This window comes from Oculina patagonica, chromosome 9 (genome assembly GCF_052425735.1).
Source record: "Oculina patagonica isolate OP01 chromosome 9, crgOcupat, whole genome shotgun sequence".
NCBI classification, from domain to species: Eukaryota; Metazoa; Cnidaria; class Anthozoa; order Scleractinia; family Oculinidae; genus Oculina; species Oculina patagonica.
The window spans coordinates 24,509,727-24,529,466 of NC_135766.1; the positions used below are offsets into that span (position 1 = coordinate 24,509,727).

Here is a 19,740-nt window from a genome sequence, read left to right on the forward strand (position 1 = left end):
AATTAAAAGAAAAGAAACTTTGTTTTGTTGCCAAATTGGGCTTGGCTTACAGCCTTATCATGTTTTTGCATTCCTTGGAATTTTCTTTTTATCCAATTATTTGTAATAAGTGGACAACATGTACATGTATGTGTAGTCAAATAATATTATGCTGCAACATGCATCATTTTTCTAGTCCTGAACAACAGGACTAAAAAAATACTGTAAATACACTGTTTTTGTCTGACATCTTAGAGGCATTTTGTTCAGTAAAAATGTTTCTTTAATTTTGTGCAAATAATGAGCGTAGAAACACTTGATTGTCCTGCTAGGTTTAGCTGTGCTTGCATCATGATATGATATGTGATAATCATTTTAAAAATGGGTACATTAATCTGTGTTCTACTTTTCGTAGTCTCAACCAGTCCTTAAGCTTCAAACAGAGGATGATGAGCAGACTAACAGCAGAGTGCTTACATGTTTCTTGTTGCCACAGCAAGGCCTTGGAAGTTTAGGTGAGTGTCGACCAAATGTTCTATTTAATTTAAAAATCTTGGAAGGGTGGCATGCATCGTGCAAAGAAACTCAGATAGGACTTAATTGCGTGGGTGTGTGTGAGCACTGGAGGCGTGAGGATCTAGCAGAAGAAGAACAGTCTGAGGAAGGAAGAACGGAGGAAGAACGCAATTTGCATGCTCCTAAGAGAAAACTACATATCCAATATGGCGGACAAAATGAACCTCGTGCTTTTTATATTGAATTTCTAACCCAAGATACCTAGTCTTCCTAGTCTTTTTTATCCTCAGCACAGGGTCTGGGTGTATCCTTCCCTGGGTAATTTTGAAAGATCAAGCTGTTAAAGTGACCCACATTTCCAGTATTCTGAGAGTCATTTTAACCCTCACTCCCAGATTAGGCAGACCTTTGTGGCCCGTCGCATCTCCCCTGCCTACAGCCTGGACATCCCATTGGCTGGCAGTGTTTTAAACACTTTCATCAATGCTTTAATATAAAATGTACAGTTTCCTCGAGGGGCTTTTCAACTAGAGATAAAACGGATTACAATCATAAAATTAAGCATTTTAGAGCTACTTCGTATTTACTCGAATAAGCGCCGCGGCTCTTATTAAATATTTTCGCCCCTAAAGTGCGGCACTTATTCGAGGGCGGCGTTTAAGGTTTGAGGGCGGCGCTTATTTAAAATTTTGGACGCCGTAAAGGAATCTACTGATCTTTATACAAAACTTCTACAGTAACTAAAAGAAGGGTAATTTGATTGTCAGTATTCGTCCCTTACGGCAGAGAGTAGTTGCGCTTGCTGTCCCGACAAAGTTAACGGCCTTCACAAAGTTAACAGAACTGCGTATTGTTAGAATTTTGGATAGGAAAAAATATAAGGCGAGCGGTAGAAGGAATAACGTTTGAAGTGCGAAATATCGCTTTTAAGTGAAAAGGATTTTCCAAGGGATGTTTTAGAGTTTCTGTTGTAGTGCTATTTTTGTTTTATATACGGAATTCCTCGAATAAGCCGCGCCGCATCAGGACTGCGGCGCTTCCCATTCGGGGGCGGCGCTTATTAACTTTTTTATCCTAAATGTGCGCTTCCTCGAGGGGGGCTTTTCAACTAGAGTAAAATGGATTACAATCATAAAATTAAGCATTTTAGAGCTACTTCCAAATTGCTTAAATATCCTGATTCTGATAAAATATATTAGTTGCTAAAAAACTGACTTATAAAAAGCCATTTGAGGTTGCATTTAAAGGAAGAGTATGTAGGGCAATCTTTCAAATCTTTTGTAAACAAAAGTGGATGTACCGGTATCCTTGGTGTTAAGCAAGACTTTTTTAAAATTATTTAATTTATTGCTTTGACATAGAGTTTCCTTATAGAAGGCCTTTTATAGAGTCTGTTAGATGTCAACTTTTTATTTGTTGTATGTTGTCAGCTACACAAAGATAACTTTTATAAGCAGGTGGAACAACAGTTTTCCATCCCAAGTAGAACTATCATAAATTATTCAACCTCAAATGAACTCAAATGCAGTTACCATTGATAGTTTTTTTTTTCTGTCAATGTTCAGAAAATTGAAATCCTAAAGTTTGAGGGATAATTTCTTTTATCTGTTTCTGAATTTTAAATGCAATTCTGAATTTGTATCTGTTACTGATATTGCTCATTGTCATTGAAAATGCATTTAGCAGAATGCCTCATGATTATGAATAAGCCACCAATTGATGCCTAGTAAATGGTTTGTTTTTTATGGTTTTGATGTTGAAAGATAAAAACAATGATTTTTAATTTCCTTTGTCGGAAAATATCTCTCAACTGTATGTGTAATTTAATTAGAAATGTAATTTAAATTTGCTGCTTGGAAGGGAGCAATTTACAAGTTTGTTCAATTGATGTTTTAGGGAGTTTTAAAACATGATTCAAGAGGAAATAATAACAAAAATATTCTTTTTGGTAAATACTTGTATGTCAAAATTTAAATTGAAGCTGTAATTTTTCCTTTTAAACTCATTTTTAGAATATTAATTCCCGACCTTTAATGTTTGTCACACATTTTATTCTAACTTTCGCTCTGATGATTTTGGTGGCTCATCAAACCTTTATTCCCTAGTTGATGATTTTGATTATTCTCATCACTCGTCTGCTTGAAAAAGTATTGATATTGTAAGGAGAAATTTGAGATCAATCAAACATTTTGTTCCTTAAGATGTTATATTGTACCTTGTTGCATGGTGATGTTGTTAGAAATTTATTTGGTAGAAATAATTATTTCTTTTCAGCATGATTATCCAAATCTAAGTCAGCCAATAAGAAATGGAATTATAAATCCACATTTCTGTGCTAATTGCATTTACTGTTAGTGCTAATTTGGTGAAATGAAACGTAAGAGAACATGTGTTTTCCCGAATTGTGTTTATCATTCAAAATTTGACAGGTCTGCCAATGAATTATTATTACTACTGTGCACTTATTTGCATTTAAATTCTTATCCAGACACTTAAAAGACAGTTAAAGTTTCCACTTGTTTTAATTTTTCGTTTATAAATGCAGCAATAATGTGACAAATTTTTTATCTATCTACGGTGGATGATTTAATAGAGGTTGACTTAACTGTGTGATTCCTAGCCATTTTAGTTTTGTTAAAAAATTCACCATAATGACAGAATATTGCAGATTAAAGAAAAAACTTGCTGTTTTGAAATACGTCCAACAGTGTGTAATCTATGGCAGGTGTTAAAATAATAATGTGTACCTTTTTATTACAAAAATTTGAATAATAATGCTGGAACATACATACACACAACACAACCAGTCTGGTGTCATGTTTTTGCTATTCAATAACTTCTACTATAAACCATGGCTCAAGAAAGCTTCACATATTTGCATTTATTTAGTCAACAAAATCCTTCCCGATATCTTACAAACTTCACTAGTTATTTTCTGAGTCCGTAAATTGCGAGTATTTTATCATGGGATGCCATAATGGGACATATGGTGTCAGCAAAGGTAATTTATTTTTGTGGTATTTTTTTATCAGTGGTCGTCGAGCCAAATAATTTGTATTTTTGTGTCAAGCCAATGTTTCTATTATTTCTTATTGCATATTCACATGAGTTCTAAATATGAATTTAACCTTTAGTTGAAGCATGCATTTTGTAATTTATATGTATATGTTCAAAAGTCAAATCTAGTTTTTTCTTCTCCTAAATTTTAACTTTGTTGACATTTATTTAAAATATTGGAAAAATTCAAATTTTGGCAGCATTCAGTGGAAAATTATATTTAAAAAAATACAAGAAGCAAACTGGGTATTTAATGAATGCTTAATCTTTCGACAGTTTTCTGATTTCAATGTGATAATCAGCCTTTTTGCTGGATATTTGCAAGCTTTAATCTATTTTTGTTGATAGTTTGGTTTATTGCTGATTATAGAAAATGCTTATTTTCATTGGTTAGGTATTATTATTGCTTAAAGTGTTTCAGATATACTCAATAGGCATTTCATGAATGGTTTATGTTCCCTTAATGTGCAGAATTCAAGGTCATGCACCCCTTATGAAATGTGCAAACAGCACAAAATGTCACTGAGTCAATTGATCTGGGAATAAATTAAGTTTGAGAAATTCAAAATGTCACACAATATGACCTTTAAGAGCTTTGAAAATCAAAATAATATTTATTTTGATTTTTAATCCTTATTTCAACTGAAGTAAGAAACTTGCAATGCAAGATGATGAATATTTAGAAAGTTGGTTCATGAAACAGGGTCGCCATTGATGCTTTGCTCAACACCCAGAATTCTGTTCAGCATGGCCTCAATGCGTGTTGTATAGATATGTGAAAGGTTGCAAGTCGATGTTGGGCTGAAAATCGTCTCCTGTAACATGCATGTTGCCAAGTACATTTTGTACGATGTTGTGCGAAAAGTTGACGCACTGTTGTTCAGAAAATCGTTGTAAGTTGCAACTCGTCCCGTGTAACATCGCCTTTAAAGTGTGCTTCATTTACCTTTATGTTCTTCATGCTTTCAGAGATGCTTACAAATGATCTGACACATGGGTTTGGGATGGATAATCTTGCAATGGAAGAGACTGAGGAGATAGAACGGCCGCGCAGTGGAAGTGCACCAGCTGTACAGTTTGCAGATGATTCAGGCGGAGAGAGTGATAAAGAAGTAAGTGAGATGATTTCAAGGGGCTTGGTCATGCAATTTTAGATAGGAGTGTAACGATCCCAGGGGGGGTACTCTGGGATCAAAGTGACGGGGATGCTCGAATGGAGGCAAAACTCAGGACCCAAAAAAATCCCTAAGTCTCCCGACATTACCCAAAAAAATCCCTGGACCAAAAAAAAAAAAACGCCCAAAAAAATCCCTAGTCAAATTACCCCTAAATTGCCAAGGCCGCGCCAAGGCACTTTAGTTTGATTTTAATACCCAAAAAATCCCCTATTTAAATCAAGTCACCCAAAAAAATACCTGCCAAATTCTCCTACCCCAAAAAATCCCAGAATCGAAAATTTCGACCCCAAAAAAATCCTTCGCACATCCCCGTCACTTGGATCCTGGAGTACCCCCCTGGGGTAACGATACATCGAACTATCAATGCATCACAATTGGGAGTGTTCTGATAGTGATGCATCGATTGCAGATTCATCTATCGATAACAATTGTGATAGTTTTGTTAATATATAATTAGTTTCATAATTGTATTGCAATTAATAGGTAAAAATTAATGACCTCAATATATAGTCACCCCTAATTTTAGACAATTTCAGCATTGACCATACGAGGTATTCTTTGATTTGGTGTATTTAACATCTTTGGCAAGAGGGATCACTCTTTTATGGAAAATTTTGTCATACTGGGCTCTACACAGCAGGGGTTTCTTTTAATGCCAGAACATTTGGCTGGTTGTCAACATGACTTCTGAAATTGTCTCTGAACTCAAAACCTTACTTACTTACTGTTCTTAAGTACAATCTCTCATGGTTCTGCCTGCATAGTAGGCACAGGAGTAATAAAGGGAACAAATCGGAGGAGTATGCGTGAGGGAGAAAGCACACAGGGAACAAAAACAGAAAGAACTCCTTCTATTTTCTCTGATCTTCTTAAGGTTCCCTGCCTTTGAGTGCTTCCATTCTAATCCACACTCTTTATAGGTCGGGTAGCAGCCCGGGGGGGGGGGGGGGGGGCACTGCCATATATGAGCTATATAGGTATGTGCCGCTGTGAAGGGTATGGTTTTCAAGCAGTTTAGTCTGGGATAGGGTATAGAAATCAGAGAGTTTTTGGTCTAGAATAGGGTGTCATTTGCCGGGAAACTGATCGGTGTATGATGAATTATATCCAGAATAGGAATAGAAACTGGAAAGAGAAAGAGGCTTGCCTAAACGTAAATAAAATCATCATGACATCGTTGTTGGCAGATAGTGTTTCTATTAAAACACTGATAGTGATACAGTTCTAAAAAATGCAAGTCTGGGATAGGGTAGGGATTTCCCGTGTTTAGTCTAGTATAGGGTTGCAAAATCAGCTAAACATGGTCTGGTATAGGGTGAGGGTTTCAAATTCCTAGCGGCACACCCCCACCCAAAAATATATAGGGTGCCCCCCCCCCCCCCGCCCCCCAGGGTAGCAGCTCTCAGAATGTCTCACATGAATGGCTCACTAACTACCCTTTGAGAGAACAAAAACAAACAACAGAAACAATGCCCCTTCTCCAAGAACAATAGCAGCTGCTACACCAGAGAACCAGTAATATTGATAGCTCATGACAATTGCCACACTACTGCTCTTTATTATTACACCTGCTAGACATGATTTCTCTTACAGTTTATTTATTACTAACGGCATATTTGTCGTCTTTAATTTTCGCAGACTCAGTTCATCAGACATGACACGCCGCACCCAAGAGATCTGAAAGCTCGTCATCCAAAAATAACGATGCACAAAATTAGGGGCTCCGATCACTTACCAGTGGATGGCGTAGTTATCAAATCACGGAAGTCCTTCACAGTACGTCTTGTATCAGTTTATTCATTCAGATGTTATAAATTTCTGTTGCTATACAAATTTTCCCGATCAATAATATTTTTCCATTTCTACAACTTTAGGATGAGGAAAGTGGATCAGATTCGGAATTTCGCCCTGGGAGAAGAACAAGTTTTGAAGAGAAGATCAGGGCTGCTGAAAAGAAAAAGGAGGCAATGCATGAAACTGTTAGTGAAAAGAAGGGAGTGGGTTTTGCAGTGGAAACACCTGCGTCACCTGAAGAGAACAACAAAGAAGCTATGGAAGAGGTGAGTCCCAACATCAAAGTATCAATTCTCCTTACTGATTTCCATACATTTATTTTAATGTTAGTTATGAGAGTTTGGTGGTACAATAGTATTCCCTAGTTGATAATTAAAAATAACATTAGATTATGAGCGTGAGTTTTCTATGACCGAGTTGATTATTTGCTCATAGAAAACAAGAATGAGTAGTCTAACTGTTTTTAGTGGACACACTCAATGATTTAAGTCCAGAAGCTACCATTTTACATATTTTTTAGCCAAAAATCATGTGAGTTTTCTATGGCCGAGTTGACTATTCGCTCACAGAAAACGAAGGCGAGTAGTCTTGTTCTAGTAGACACTCTAAAGGATTGAAGTCCCAAACCTACCATATTATGTATTTATTAGCCAAAAATCATGCATTTTTTGTTTGTATGACTCTGTTCTATCAGCGAATACAACAAAGCGGGAGAACCAATCAGGGTTGTCAAAATAAGCTGGCAGCCGGCGCATTTCACTGGCTATTCTGAATACTGCCCTGGCTACTCTGAATGCTAGTAGGTCAGTTCTGTGCATGATATTGGAGAAAGTGGGACTTATAATTGAGAGAATTGCCTTGAGGAGATGCAATTTCAGCTTACTAGTGTAAAAAGCTCAAATCCATTTTGTTCTCAAGGGCTTCGCGTCCTGAACCCCTAACCCCCTGTACCGCGCCCCTGTACCTTGCTGGGGGCCTGTTCGGCTCCCCGATGGGGGCCTGGCCCCCGGTGCTGTCTACTATCAAAATATCTCCTGCTACTTCTAAACATTTTGACAACCCTGACCAATCATATTCGCATATTTCCAATAGAATACGGCTGAGTGTCTTCTTGTTTACTTTTTTGTCATCACCTGTATACTTGATTCATTGTCTCTCTTCTCATCACCTGTTTGCTTGAGGAAAAATCAGGGATGTTACTAAGGGCCGGCTGCCGGCTGATTTAACCAGCTGAAGTCGAACTTAAATCCAGCTGAAAATTCACATGAAAACAAAGACTTAAGGTAAACGTTTAGAGCTGCCAGGCTGGTTGATGAGCCAGCTTAGTATTTCCTTAGCTGCATCCCTGAGAAATAAGATTTTAAATCACTCTGTCTCCTTCTTAGCATGCTTCAGGGTCTGACGATGATGGTGAAAGGGAGGCGAAAATAAGATTTGAAGGCGAAGAACATCCTGAAACTGAAAGACACGACAAGTTACGGCGGCGAGACACACCTCATTATTTGAAAAACAAAAGGATTGATCTCCAGTCTAATGACCAAGATAAAGTCATGGAGATAATTGCCAAGGCAGGGAGCCGTGATGGGGAGGAGGAACAGAATGATGAATTGGTAAGAAATGTTTGTCTTCTTCGTTACTTCCTGAAATTGTGATTGTGATCATGTAATGTACATTCTATGTACAGTGTTTTTATTTCAGCTTTCAGTGATATGCGAACTCTGAAAACCAAAATGCAACTAATGATTGCATTTTTTGCTGCCGTCAATCATAATTATGGTGACAGCCAATGAACCATGAAAAACAGAAACAAACAAAATTTATCAAAATCTACCAATCACAACTGACAGACGTGACCTTTTGACCCGGTTGAAGTGAACTCCTGTTTTACGAGAGGTCCGCTAACATGATTGACGGCAGCAAAAAGTGTAAACCGTTGGTTGAAAATTGGTTGGCTGAAAATTAAAGAGAGAAAAAATTCTGATGTGCTAATAAGGGAGCTCATTGCATTCTCCCTTTGAATCACATTTATTTAAAAATGTTAGTGTGCATGAGGTAGAATGTCAAAACCTTTTTATTTATTTATTTATTTTTTATTGAGAACAACAAATTTTCTTACAATACTAACATTACTTACGATACCACAAATTACTTAAACAAAACTAACATTACTTACAATACTAACAGTACAAGAAAACATTGTTAACAATACTGACAATTCCTTATATACTAGTTATGCAACGCTTTCGAGTGGTATACTATGGAATATCCCATGAGTCACTTGTATTTTCTCGGTATACACACAAGCCTTTAGGCGCGTGTGTATAGCAAGAAAATACAAGTGACTCATGGGATATTCCATAGTATACCACGAGAAAGTGTTGTATAACTATTTTATACCATGCCATAGAAAATATGCTTACTAAATTTCGTCGAGAATACAATCGCAGCGCACGATGGGAAGGTTGGGTTGAATACCGTCGAATATACAACGGCTTTCCTGTATTCTGATTGGCTGTATTTTCTGTGGCATGGTATAAATCCTAATAAAACACTGGTGTTACCTACCATGTTAACATTACTTAACTTACAATACTTTCTTTGCGTATTACTTATTTAAATCTATGTATATTTCTCTCTTTTTCTTTTCTTTTCTTTTCAATCATTTTGTGTATACCTCTCTTTTAAAGAGAGAAAAAATCCCACCCATTGGAAGCCAAGTGAAATGGCTGAGAGACCTTCATGTTCAGAATGTCAAAACCTATTTTGTGTTGCATTTCCAGAATGAAGATGGGAGTCCAGATGGAGATAATGAAGGTATGTTTGTCTAATATAACAGTTATATTGAAAATGTTAATGTCATTTCCTTTCACATTGTTTTGAAACTTACTCAAATCAGTTTGTTTTGAAGCAGTGATGCAGTGTTTTCATGGATCTGAAATAAAGTCTTTCACTCCAAAAGACCAAAACAGTTACTTATACTCTAAGCATTGATAGTACTGTAAAACTACAAAAATAAACCCTTACTAGCGAGACTCATTCACGAAATACAAGATATGCCAACTTTAATATTGTTCATCCAGTTATAAATGATTAACTGAAGGTGGCAGAACTTTTACCGTGACTGCTTGTAAAGAATGGAACAGCCTACCCCTATCTATGCGAAAATTAACAACGATTAAAGCTTTTAGGAACTCTCTTTGGAAGAGAATTTTTAAAGAACAGCAGCTTTTAAATCATTTTATTCTGTAATTTAGTTGCATTTTTACTCTTTTTACCTTTTTAATATTTTATCTCATATTTCTTGTATTTTTATTTGTAATATTTCATAGTTTATCCATAGTTTTAATATTCGTATCGTTCTGTGTATTTTTATATTTTTATTGTAAATAGTTATTGAGGGCCACTGGTTTGTTAGTGTTTTTATGCTATTTTAGTGCTACCCTCGTTAAATAAAGACTTTACTTACTTACTTATCCTTTTTGTGGGAGGGCTTATAAATGGTGTGTGTGTGTGTGTGTGTGTGAGTGTGTGTCTAGGGGGGTGTAGAGGGGGGGGGGGGCTTATGTTTTGATAGAAATTAGCATTTCAAAAAAACTTTGAGTTACTATTTGGACAGGATACTGTGTCTAAAGTTGCATATAAGAATACCACACAGTCGTCAAGCAATCATACAGGTTTCTGGGCATTCTCTAACAGTGTAAAATACAAAACAAGCTCCACAAAAGGTGCTTAAAAAAATCTTATATTGTACTTTATTTATGATTAAGTCAGCAGATGACTTGCCTGGGTCCTAGGTGAGCATGAAAAATTATTTGCTCAGCAGAAAAATCTACTTGTCCCAAACGACCTGACAGCAGTTTTTTCTTGTCCTGCATCAACTTGAAGATATTGATGTAAAGTAAAATTCTTAGAACTGACATTAAAAGAAATGTATGTGAGGATTGTGAGCCACCAAGGAGAATTTATATTTTTATCAGAACTGAAATAACTACAGAACAAAATAAATTAACTAGTTTTGCCAGCTGTTTTATTGTTGGGTTGGAAATCTTAACTTGGTCTTGGGGAAATTTATTAAGCAATCAACTCAATAGTCTAATCACAAACTCCAAATTCCAAAATTTGCAGTTTTCTAGTAAACAAGATTATTTGGGGTGTGATTAATATTCCCTGTTTCAAATTGGATTCCACTTTCAAACAGTTCTGATTCTCATTTTGAAAATGGTAATTATGCCAAGATTAATAGTAATTATTACCATGCAGGTAAATCGTATTTGAACATTTCAAGCAATTTTGATTTGACAGTTTTATTTGACAGAATTTCCTGAAAATGGTAAAATTCAAATGTTCAGTAATGAGCTATACACAGCTTTCGATTTTCCAAATTACAATGTAAAGAGAAATACACTAAATTAATGTTAACTTGGCAACCATTTGTGTAGTTCCTATTTCTGTGTCATTAGAGATATTTTTGTGTAGAGTTCCACAAAAGGCTCCAGGGTTTGTGATGAATTATTTATCAACTTTTTTTGCCACATGAATTGTTTGTTGGAAATGAACCTGCTTTGCATATGAAGCATCCAGTGCCACCTGTATATATGTTTTGAAAGCATCCAGACTTCTGTTTGCTTGAAATCTGAAGCCAAAGAATCTGTTTCTTCACTCTCGGAGCTAACATGGTGGTATCAGTTTTAGGAAAGTATGGCCCTTTCACAGTTGTGTGGTCAGGTTAGGAAAAGAGTTGCTTTAACATTTGCTTCATTGCTTTAATTCATTTGTCAACTTGATATTCATGTTGAAGATATTAAGTATGCTAAATGTGTCTCTTTCTTAAACTCACTATTAGAGTCGTTTTTAACAGGTTAAATTTAAATTCGGCTATCTTTATTTGATGTTAAGAAACCCTTTTGTATTTTTGTTATATCAGTGTAAATTTACAAGAAATTTGAATCTGCTAAAAGAAATTTGAAAATCGCTTTTTGCCATTTTCCTTGTTAACACTGCAGGCAGGCAAAAGCAGATATTTTTAATGAGATATTCTTTTAGCTCTTTTGTGTTTCTTGTGAATGGGGAAAAAGTAAAAGAAATTTTTCAGTGAAATTTTCAGTCATGCATTTGCAGCACAGGAGTTTTAATAGGGCACAAGTTGTCTAAAAATATAACCATGAGAAATAAGCATAATTATTATAATATTTGCATTATTACAGGTGGGCCACCTGTCTGTTATTTTTTTTATCTGAAGATATAAACATAAGCAGGATTTTGATTATGAAAGAAATAATAATATTTTGACAGTCTAAAGTTTGACTCTTTCTTGGTGTTTAGATTTATAAGGATATTTTCTAGCTTTGTGATTTCGTTTTCAATGCAGAGAAAGAGATCTAGATGTTGAAATCAAGTCCATTTTAACACTTAGCTAATTTTTTGAATTTACACAGGGTAGTTTTAAATGCTGTGAAAATTGAACACAAATGGCCTGTGTTCAAGCGATGTACGATATTTATACAACGTGCCTTTAATGACTCAAATACTGTCTAAATTGTACTTTGATATATTAACATTTGCTGTCAATTAGTGTTATTGAATTAATTATTTCTTCCTTAGAAGCGATTAGGTGTGATTGATATCCAGCTATAAAACTACATTTAATGGGTATTTCATAAAAAAAATGGTTTCCTCAGTTCACTTATGGTGTAATGATCGTTTCCATTTAGAAATGTGCCCCAACGTTAAAGGAGAGCTTTATTATTTTACTGAAATCAATTTGCGCCTTCTAATGTTGTATTTACTTTAAATTATTGTCAAATGTCAATTGAGGCACTGTGGCTGGATCCGGCCTTGGGCAAGACACTCTCACAGTGCTTCTCTTCACCCAGGGCCGGGTTGTTCAAAACACAATTAAGCCAATACGGTGTTAGACCTGCCACAAGTTGACCTCATGAGTTTAGCAAAGGAAGCGATCTTTAGGCCACAAAGCGGCCGAGCGAGTTACGAAGTTGTAGCGTGAATTTTGGTTTAATTTTTTTTAGCCTTTTAGTGAGGTTTTCTTTTTATATTTTCTGTCCTCGCCGAATCTAAAACGCCACAAAACTAAAGCAATAAAAACACTTTTATACAAGAGGAATTGAGCCGTCGATTAAATTAAATCCCGGGTTCGTGTTAATCGGCTTTGTTTAGACAATCTAACAGAATGCTAGCAGTACCCTGCAATGGATAGTCCAGAACACTCACAATTAGGCCACTGCGCATTCCAGATGACCTCTAAATGCTTTTCTTGTCCTGTTTTACCAATAAGAATATTTTTTGTATTTTTGCAGAGGGTCCAGCGCTGAAGAGAAAGCCAACGCCTCCTAAAGGGTTTGGCCGTCGTTCCAGCGAGGAGGAAAAAGCCGACACTGAAAATGACGAACAGGAACTTGTCACGGTCACGAAAGTAGTGGAGGAGGTGAGGAGTGTTTGGACAGACAGGGGTGGGGAGGGGATCATTTTCAAACAAGTAGTGTTGCTTCAGGGATGGGTGGCAGGGAAAAACATTTTCAATGTCAGGGAAAAGTCAGGAAATTGTGCAAAAAGTCATGGAAAATCTTAGTCCCTATCAGTCTTTTGGCTAAAACCAAAAAACAAAATGGGTGTGTTGGCGAAGTCAAATGCCATGCATGTGTTCAAATTCCGTGGAAAACGTGAAGAGATCAAAAATGAAGAGAAGACTTTTGATGGTCTGCAAAAGAAGCTGAAGCAAATGTAAAAGTGGATTTGACTTATTTGATAATTCGCGTAATGTAAGGTCAGTGTTAATTGTTTTGAGGTCGGTGAAAAGTCGGGAATTTTTTGGATTCTAATGAGTGGCAACCGTGGGTAGGGTACACTACTCCTCCCTGGAGCGATGAGTGACAGTATAGACAATTGCTTGACAAGGGTAGGGAGGGGGTCGTTTTGAACTAGAAGTGTTTCCTCAGGAATGGGTGGGTATAACAGTATTTACAATTGCTTGAGCTTCTGCGCCTGTTAAAAAACAAGACCTGGCTCTCAGACTTGACTTGGATTGCTTGTTAATTTATGGGAAGTTGTGCCTTTCTTTGCAGATTGAGTACACGATCCATCGGAACAACAAGGGTCTTGGAATCAACATTGCTGGTGGAAAAGGTTCAACTCCATATGTTGGAAATGACGAGGTTGGTTGAATAGCAATCATTCTTTCTGAGAGCTCTTAGCGTCAGTAAACTAAGTAAATGTGACCCACTGCAGGTTCTGAATTGCAGCCATGTATGGAGGCATTGCAGTCAGTTTTGAGTACAGTGTTTTTCTTTTGTCTCTTTCAGGGAATTTTTATTTCAAAGATTTCTGAAAATGGTCCTGCGGGTCAGGATGGTATTCTCAAAACGGGCGACAAGATTATGAAGGTAATTTTTCTACTCTTTGTTGTTGTTGGGGCATTGTTGTTTTGCTAAGCAGAAACGCCGTTAGTGGGGTATAGTGCGAAAAAAAATCGGCAAGCACGGAGAGACAAGCGCCTAGATCTTCCTACCGTAGTGCGGCCGGTAAGCTTTGGTCGCCGATTTATTTTTACCGCAAAACTAATGCTTTGTTGGGGGGGGGGGGGGGGGGTGGTGAACCCTGTGATGGGCTAGCATCCCATCCAGGGAGAGTAGAAGTACTTTTAGTCCCTAAAAGGAGCAATGTCACGACATATTAAGTCATTTTTTCTTAAAGTCAAAATAATAGTTTTCTAACATAGAAAAACAACAAAGCAGTAATAAAAAAGCAAAAATAACCAAGAATGGTTTCGACTGATAAAGATTAAGGGTGCGTTTCTTTGGGAAAAATCCGAATCCGGATTCTTGATCCAAAAACGGATTTTGCGTTTCTTTACCTATATCCGAAAATGGATTAATCTTGGATCAATGATCTGAAGAATCCCCACTTCGAGTGGATACATCAGATCATATCTGAATCCGGATTTTTAGGATTCATGATCCGTGCGTTTCTTTGGGAAAGGATTCGAAAAAAGTACCTTGGCCCAGCGGTCTTTGCTGTGAAAATACAGGTTCGCTCTTTGTAAACACTGCCATACGGAAAGTTTTAGGCGGTTATTTCGATCAAAATACAAAAATATTTCACGATAAAAGGAAACGGTAGCTTCAGATAGGTATGTAGTATCATTTTAAACGGGATACAGGTTTTCTAGAACAGCTACTGTGTGCCTACGGAAGTTGTATCCTTTTGAAATTGTCACGAGTGAAATTTGCACTGATCATTTCGCAATCATTCTTCGCTCTCAGATGCATTCTCGCCACATTGTTATTAACGCTAAAGAAGATCTACTTCGACGTGTGGTTTTTGTAAAAGATTTTGTATGCTAAAATTATTTTAGCTAGGATACATTCGACGAAAAATAAATTTGTGCTGATATTTTATGTTCTGTGCGAAATGTGTTTACGGGGTTGTCATGGCAAAAAATCCATTTTCGGATTATTCGTTTCTTTGGGAGCAAAGTATCCGTGTGATCTGAGATCAATAATCCAATTTTGGATTTTCCCAAAGAAACGCACCCTAAGACAAATTTCTAACTTTGCCAATGTTTTTAAAATGTGTTGTCCGTGACTTAGCTCCTGCAGTATAGGCCACTTGGCTCGACTCAAACTTTACCTTACCTTCTCTATCTGTCCATAGGTAAATGGTGTCGATATTTCAATTGCCACACATCACGAAGCTGTACATGTCTTGAAAAACGCTGGGAACGATATTCACTTAGTTGTTGTAAGAGAAAGGGAAGATCTGGAGAAGAGAACAGTGGTGAAGTCGTCCAGGGAAAACCTGGTTGTGTCAGATGATGCGGATGAAATTGATCAAGCTCTTGAAGAAGCTTTTACGAAGGAAGAAGTTAACGAGGTTCACAAGGAACCAGAAATTGAACAACCAAAGGTGCGGTGCAAAATATCAATTGTCCTTACTGTTTTGCCATATTTCTTTAAAAGGAACTGTCACGGATTTTAGCAAAATGGGTGCATGGGAAATTATCACCAAATTCGTCGAAATAGAAAAATAACCTCTTAAAACAGTGAAGGAACACTTCAATAACACATCAAATACAAAAGAAGGTACGGATGGCCAAAAGTGACGAAGATTGAAACGGATTGCGATGTGGGTGTTTGAAATGCTGTTGGGCTAAACAGTTTTCAAAGTTAGTCTTGTTTGCTTGCAGCTTTAAATTATCACTCCCGGGAGACACATTTGGTTGCAAAGAAGCTATGGTTTTGTCATTTAGATACAGAGTAACAATTTCTTTGCAAACATTAAGTTTCACAGCAAGTATTTGGCAAAACGTATAAAATAAACTTAAAGGGAGTATGTCAGGGGGATTTCGCAGTTTTTTGGTCTAAACTGTTCTGAAATAAGTGGTTGACAACTTTACCCATGAAAAACATTATCTTTGAACATTGAACTGAAGATAGAACCTTTATTTGGGGATAGAAATCAAACTTCGGCTATAAATATCGATATTTTTGAAGGCTCGCGGAAAGACTATGAAAACGTTGGCTAAAGTTTTCAAATTGCAATCCATTTTCATCCGAGCCATCCGCAGCCAAACGCGCTTTAAAACAGTTTAAGTGCTCTAAAATAGCAATAAAAATGGACCATTATTTTTAGGTTTCCTACGACACAAATATAAATTTGGGCTTTTCAAAAATCTGTTAAAATGCGTGACATAGTCCCTTTAACTCAGCCGTGACACAGTTTCTTTAATGTTAGGTCTGAGAATTTGGCTTACGTTTTGAAATTGCAATCCAACTCCATCCGAACCAACCGCAGCCAAACGCGCTTTAAAACAGTTTTAGTGCTCTAAAATAGCAATTGTTAATAAAAATGGACCATTATTTTTAGGGTTCCTACGACACAAATATAAATTTGGGCTGTTCAAAAATCTGTTAAAATGCGTGACATAGTCCCTTTAACTCAGCCGTGACACAGTTCCTCTAATGTAAGGTCTGAGAATTTAGTGTTGCATCAAGACAATGTTGCCTTGTTGATGTTTTTCTGTATTCTCCTCACCTGTCTTTCTGACATTGTATTGATGTTGTGAGGAGAAACTGAATGTTGGTCATTCCTTGGCAGGTTGCTGAAGAACCTCCTAAGGAAGAACCTAAAAAGGTCGGCGTACGGTTTGCTCCAGAGCCAGAAATGGAAGACATTCAAACCAAAACGGAGGTAAGAATGATTTATTACAAATAACTTAGTCTTGGACTCCTCAATAACTTTCTTACAACCACTCTCAGTGTTTCGTGTATAGCGACTTTCTGTCGACATCTATTTTTCGACCTGCTAAACAAAGAAGACGGATCTTAATCCGCCAATCACAGCCCACTAGCATGATTTTCTGAAATTTTGGGCTCATTTGCATGAAACCAACATCAGTGTGTATCGGTTTTGATTGGCTCGTTTCAGACAGCACATCGAAAGACGATGTCGAAAGATGGATGTAGAAAGATAGCGATGCACGTAACTGAAAGCAGATGTAGGGTTTGAATCGATTTGAATGAAAGTGCAAACGCAAACAATGCCTTGTAAGTGATAAAATAATGTGAACATTTTTTATATATTTTTGTTTTGCAGAAAGAGACTATCACATTAAAGCGAGGAGGTGAGAAGGGTCTGGGGTTTAGCATTGCTGGGGGTCGTGGATCGACGCCATATAAGGATGGTGACGCGGTAATTATTATAATTTATTCCTACTTCGTATTACAAGTTTTTTAAAATATGGCATAGGGGAAATAAAATGTCTAATAAGAAATAAATCACACAAGCGATAGTTGTGACTTTCGTGTTCTTGCAATTGTCAATAAAGCTGAAATTCGGAAAGTCTCCGGAAATTTTTAGCAGAACCTCCGGATTTCTGGAAGTCACTGACGCTGTGGAACTTCAGAAGTGAGGCAAATCAAATTGTCCACAATTCTGAGGTGGTGATTGTCGTTTATTAATCTTTTATTGATCATTTTACAGGGAGTTTTCATTTCTAAGATTGCCGAGGGCGGAACAGCAGAGCGAGATGGGAGACTTCAAGTTGGAGATAAAGTGCTTTCGGTAAGCAGTGCTGTTAGCACACGATAGTACCAGTCAAGGTTTTTGGCAAATCATGGGCCATTTCTCTTTGATACTGTTACTCTCACTATACTTAGAAACTATCTTCTCTTAGATACTGTTACTGTTACTACAGTTGGACCCCGCTAATTCGAACTCGGTTATTTCAAATTCCTCGTTATTTCGAACTAAACCCATTTCCCTTGAATGTGCACTTCAGTCATTTACTATCGGCTATTTCGAACTCCCTCTTTTTCGATTATTTCCGGTTTCCCAAGACGGTTCGAAATAACGAGGTTCGAGTGTATACTTAGAAACTGTCTTGTATTGTACTATTAGTTTAATAAAGCACGTGCACGTTGCTCTAGCCAATCAGAATTAAGGTGCTGTCCCTTCAACGAATCAGGTGCAAAGACCAACCTAGTGACTTTTCCCGCGCTTTCCAACGGCTGCTTGTTTTGGAGTCGTAGTTCGCTCCTCGTTATTCTATTGAAAGCGCAAATTTTAAATTCCATTCTGATTGTCTATTCTGTTTGTTTGTGCTTTAGATTAACGGTAAAGACATGAAAATCGCTCGGCATGAAGACGCCGTCGCCATGTTGACAGGCGGGCTTTCTTACGTCACGCTTGTCGTTGTTCGTGAACGCGTTATCAACAAGAGAATGTTACCGCTGTCTAAACTGCAGGATCAGTCGTTACTTAACAAACGACTGGCGAAGGTAAGCTATAATTCACTCGAGACTTAATTCTCTCCCACGCACGCACGCACGCATGACGCACGTGGATTCACGCAATCACTCAGCTAATTGTTTTGACGTGTGCACTACTCTTCTTTTCAGCCTGAAATGAACCACATAACTCCAGAAAAGTCAACAGAAGTCAACCACGCGGACAAGAATGGAGCCGAGGACCTCGATATTGAGGTTAGGACTAAGAATTCGTAATAAATTGTGGTTTCTCAAGGATTTTCCTAGTTCTATCCTGAACCCAAAGCCGAAGTCAACGCGATGACAATCACTTTGTCACCAGGAAGTGCAATGAACCAATAGTAACCCACGAAAGCGCGGGAAAACAAGTTATCTGTGGCATGCAAAGCGCGAGAAAACATGTAACCGGTTAAAGTGGCGGGTGCCAAGCGCGGGAAAACATGTAACCGGTTTAAAGCGCCGGAAAACATGTAACCAGTGCAAAGCGCGGGAAGTCATATAACCGGTGCCAAGCGCGGGAAAACATTTAACCGGTGCCAAGCCCGGAAAAACATGTAACAAGTGCCAAGTGCTGGAAATCATATTACCGGTGCCAAGCGCGGGAAAAAAAGTAACTGGTTTAAAGGGCGGGAAAACATGTAACTGCGCAGTCTTTCTCTGATGCGAGGGAAAATTTGTTAATTATTTCAAGGGTTTTTAACGTATAGTTTATTCCTCAGCACGTGGGAGCTATTGTCTTAATGCACCCCCAAATTCTCTGAATTGACATTAAAAGAAATGTATTGGAGTCAGTAAGGAGAATTCATCGTTATCACTGACCTCCTCTCCCCGTGTACTGACTGCTTGGTCTCCCTCTTTGAGGAAAACTAATATTTCGAAATTGTTGCTGTTTTCAGGAAGTCGTTTTAAAGAAAGGAAACAACCCTTTAGGATTTAGCATTGTTGGAGGATCTGATCATGCAAGTCACCCGTTTGGTATGGACGAACCTGGAATTTTTATTTCCAAGGTAAGGAAAGAGTCATCGACACTGGCTATCATAGCTTGATTTCTTTTCTCTCGTGGTGCGTAATTTTGTTTCTTATTAATCTTTTCTAGATTGTTCCAACCGGAGTTGCAGCTACAACGCATCTAAGAGTCGGAGATAGAATGTTAATGGTAAGAAATTTTATTTAAACAGTTGAATTTTCTAAGCACAAGATGACCTCATTCGCTCAACAACCGTACGGAGAGCACCTTTTCAATCAGGAGTTTGAGCGCAGATGACGTAACGGACAAAAATTTCCGCCTTTTGTGCACGCAACAACCGTGCGGAGGGCACCTTTTGCCTAAACCAATCAGGAGTTTAATCGCAGATGACGAAACGTTCAAAAATTCCCGCCTTTTGTGCACGCAACAACCGTGCGGAGGGCACCTTTTGCCTAAACCAATCAGGAGT

The 19,740-nt window shown here is 37.5% G+C and overlaps 1 protein-coding gene across 2 annotated transcripts in view; it reads left to right on the forward strand.

Moving 5' to 3' along the window:
* Nucleotides 1-19,740, forward strand: part of LOC144665920 (protein scribble homolog) — a 45,658-nt gene that overhangs the window by 10,559 nt on the left and 15,359 nt on the right. Inside the window, exons 14-30 of one of the 2 annotated variants that reach the window (XM_078527203.1) lie at nucleotides 395-494; nucleotides 4,522-4,664; nucleotides 6,369-6,506; nucleotides 6,605-6,790; nucleotides 7,910-8,134; nucleotides 9,305-9,338; nucleotides 12,839-12,966; nucleotides 13,604-13,693; nucleotides 13,841-13,921; nucleotides 15,192-15,443; nucleotides 16,635-16,727; nucleotides 17,133-17,228; nucleotides 17,520-17,600; nucleotides 18,146-18,316; nucleotides 18,437-18,520; nucleotides 19,201-19,311; nucleotides 19,401-19,460. In XM_078527203.1, coding sequence (XP_078383329.1) covers nucleotides 395-494; nucleotides 4,522-4,664; nucleotides 6,369-6,506; nucleotides 6,605-6,790; nucleotides 7,910-8,134; nucleotides 9,305-9,338; nucleotides 12,839-12,966; nucleotides 13,604-13,693; nucleotides 13,841-13,921; nucleotides 15,192-15,443; nucleotides 16,635-16,727; nucleotides 17,133-17,228; nucleotides 17,520-17,600; nucleotides 18,146-18,316; nucleotides 18,437-18,520; nucleotides 19,201-19,311; nucleotides 19,401-19,460 — 2,073 coding nt within the window. The remainder of the gene's footprint in view (nucleotides 1-394; nucleotides 495-4,521; nucleotides 4,665-6,368; nucleotides 6,507-6,604; nucleotides 6,791-7,909; nucleotides 8,135-9,304; nucleotides 9,339-12,838; nucleotides 12,967-13,603; nucleotides 13,694-13,840; nucleotides 13,922-15,191; nucleotides 15,444-16,634; nucleotides 16,728-17,132; nucleotides 17,229-17,519; nucleotides 17,601-18,145; nucleotides 18,317-18,436; nucleotides 18,521-19,200; nucleotides 19,312-19,400; nucleotides 19,461-19,740) is intronic. The other variant, XM_078527204.1, reaches the window with a different exon arrangement.